This window comes from Frankliniella occidentalis, unplaced genomic scaffold, assembly GCF_000697945.3.
Source record: "Frankliniella occidentalis isolate FOCC.00 unplaced genomic scaffold, Focc_3.1 Scaffold25, whole genome shotgun sequence".
In the NCBI taxonomy this organism is placed as follows: domain Eukaryota; kingdom Metazoa; phylum Arthropoda; class Insecta; order Thysanoptera; family Thripidae; genus Frankliniella; species Frankliniella occidentalis.
Window position 1 is genome coordinate 1,277,229 of NW_026267155.1, and position 2,229 is coordinate 1,279,457.

Here is a 2,229-nt window from a genome sequence, read left to right on the forward strand (position 1 = left end):
AGTGAGTGAGTGAGTGAGTGAGTGAGTGAGTGAGTGAGTGAGTGAGTGAGTGAGTGAGTGAGTGAGTGAGTGAGTGAGTGAGTGAGTGAGTGAGACAGAGAGTGAGAGTGTTAGCGAATGGGCTCTGTACAAGAACACCTGTATCGAAGTGCCCTCGATGCCCTTCTCCACCATCCCCACGCGGTGCGCAGGGGACGTGCACGGCCAGTACTACGACCTGCTCCGCGTCCTGGAGGTGGTGGGCACGCCGCCGCTGCAGCGCTTCCTCTTCCTCGGGGACTACGTCGACCGCGGCCCGCAGAGCACGGAGGTAAACGGAAGGGGCGGAAAACGAGACGACGAGTCGGAAATAATAACTTCGTCGATACACGTCGATTCGATGGATCGTTCCTTGACCGCGGGGGAGCCTCCGCGCCGAACCAAACCCAAGCTAATCAGAAAACAATTATGCGAACCTTCGCATGAAAAAGGGCACTCGGTGAAAGAGCGCGTGACGGGTGACGTGACGGGGTCGGGACGGCTCAAGGTGCGCTGTCACGTTCCGATCAAGCCATATTCACACCTTGTGCGCGTTGAAAAAACAAGTTTCCGGAAGATCCGGGTCACTTACTTGAAAAGTACACACAGAAAAAAGAAAAGTTGTAAGAACAAGTTTATGGTTCTTTTAGGGATCACCATAAAATTGAGACAAGTTGAGACAACGATCTGCCAGTGGTGAAAACCGTATTCTTGGTTTGACCCTGAAAAAAACATTAGATAGCTCCTACAACTTTTCTTTTTTTTCTGGGTGTATAGTATAACACCTCGAGTTCAATTCGCGAGGCAATAATTGTCGACATTGATAATGCAGCCGGATTATGTTTAGCGAAAACTCGCGATATATGTTCGGAATGGGTTTCCTTTTCCATTCTTATTGTTATTATTATTAGTTTATTTTCACATCACCCGGGTCACCTGCAGGTGATCGTGTTGCTGCTTGCACTGAGAGTGCGCTACCCAGACAGCGTGGCGCTGCTGCGCGGGAACCACGAGAGCGCGCTCCTCAACAAGAACTACGGCTTCTACAAGGAGCTCGGTATAAAAGTGCCCCATCAGCGCCAGTTTTTTTTAAATATTCAGAAACACGGGCTATCTGATTTCCCACCCGACTTCTGCCTAAGAAAGTACGTCCGTCGTTCGCCGTTACGAAACTGCCAACTTCCAGCCTGTAGCCAAGCTCTCATGGCGCCTGATGGGTAGGCAATATCTCGCCTGCAGTGCATGCGCGTACCGCGGGGCGGCCTACCCTGAGTGTCGCAGGCGCCGAGCTCCCGTGAATTTTCTTCAAATAAACCCGAAATGAACGCGAACGTACTTTCTGGACGATCACTCATATGCCAACCCGCCCACACAGTGTAACTGAAAAACAATACGGGGCAGCGTCAAACCCGCAAATTTACAGACAATTAAATATGAAAAAAGTAGTGGAATCCCTGTAAGACTCCGTGGGTGGCGGGTAGGTCGGCGTGGCTACTCGCCGTCGCTGCCGAAGCGCTTCGCGGACTGCTTCAACTGCATGCCGCTGGCGGCCGTGGTGGGCGGGCGCATCTTCTGCTGCCACGGCGGCCTGTCGCCCGACCTGCGCAGCCTGGAGCAGATCAACCACCTGGTCAGGCCGGCGGACGTGCCGCGCGACGGGCTCTTCTGCGACCTGCTCTGGGCCGACCCGGAGTACGTAAGTATTGTACTGCGTGAGGGGTGGTGGTACACATATCATGGGCCTCATACGGGAACCCTATATGATAATTGTACCCCGGATTCAAAAATAGCATAGAGTCGTTGGTGAGGTTCCGGGGGCGGCCCCTATGATTCTTTTACCCCGGGGTACAAATCTCACGGGGTCGCTGAACCTATCGAAGGGGCCTGATATTTGTATCCCCTACCCCGCGGGGCATGTAGTATACGCGCACAATCCACAACGGGATGCGCGCTTTACGTAACAAAACGAACAGCCCGCGGCTCCGCGCGTGTGTGAGATACCCCCATACGACGGACGCCCGCGGCGTCCCCCTGTTAGTTGTCGTTCTCCCAGGTGATTGGCTGGCAGCCGAACATCTCCCGGGGCTGCTCCTATGTGTTCGGGCCGGAGATAGTGGAAGAGTTCTTGCGGACGCACGGTCTGGACCTCATCTGCCGGGCGCACCAGGTATCGGTATATCTCGGCGCGGCGAAAGGTGCAAGGGTGCGTCG

General features: G+C 54.4%; 1 protein-coding gene across 1 annotated transcript in view; it reads left to right on the forward strand.

The window, feature by feature from the left end:
* The first annotated feature begins 6 nt into the window (after positions 1–6).
* LOC113212323 (serine/threonine-protein phosphatase PP1-gamma catalytic subunit B-like) overlaps positions 7–2,229 on the forward strand; it is a 3,213-nt gene continuing 990 nt past the window's right edge. Inside the window, exons 1-4 of the mRNA XM_052265275.1 lie at positions 7–310; positions 961–1,075; positions 1,500–1,714; positions 2,072–2,185. Of these exons, the coding sequence (XP_052121235.1) occupies positions 158–310; positions 961–1,075; positions 1,500–1,714; positions 2,072–2,185 (597 nt within the window). The 5' untranslated portion in view covers positions 7–157. The remainder of the gene's footprint in view (positions 311–960; positions 1,076–1,499; positions 1,715–2,071; positions 2,186–2,229) is intronic.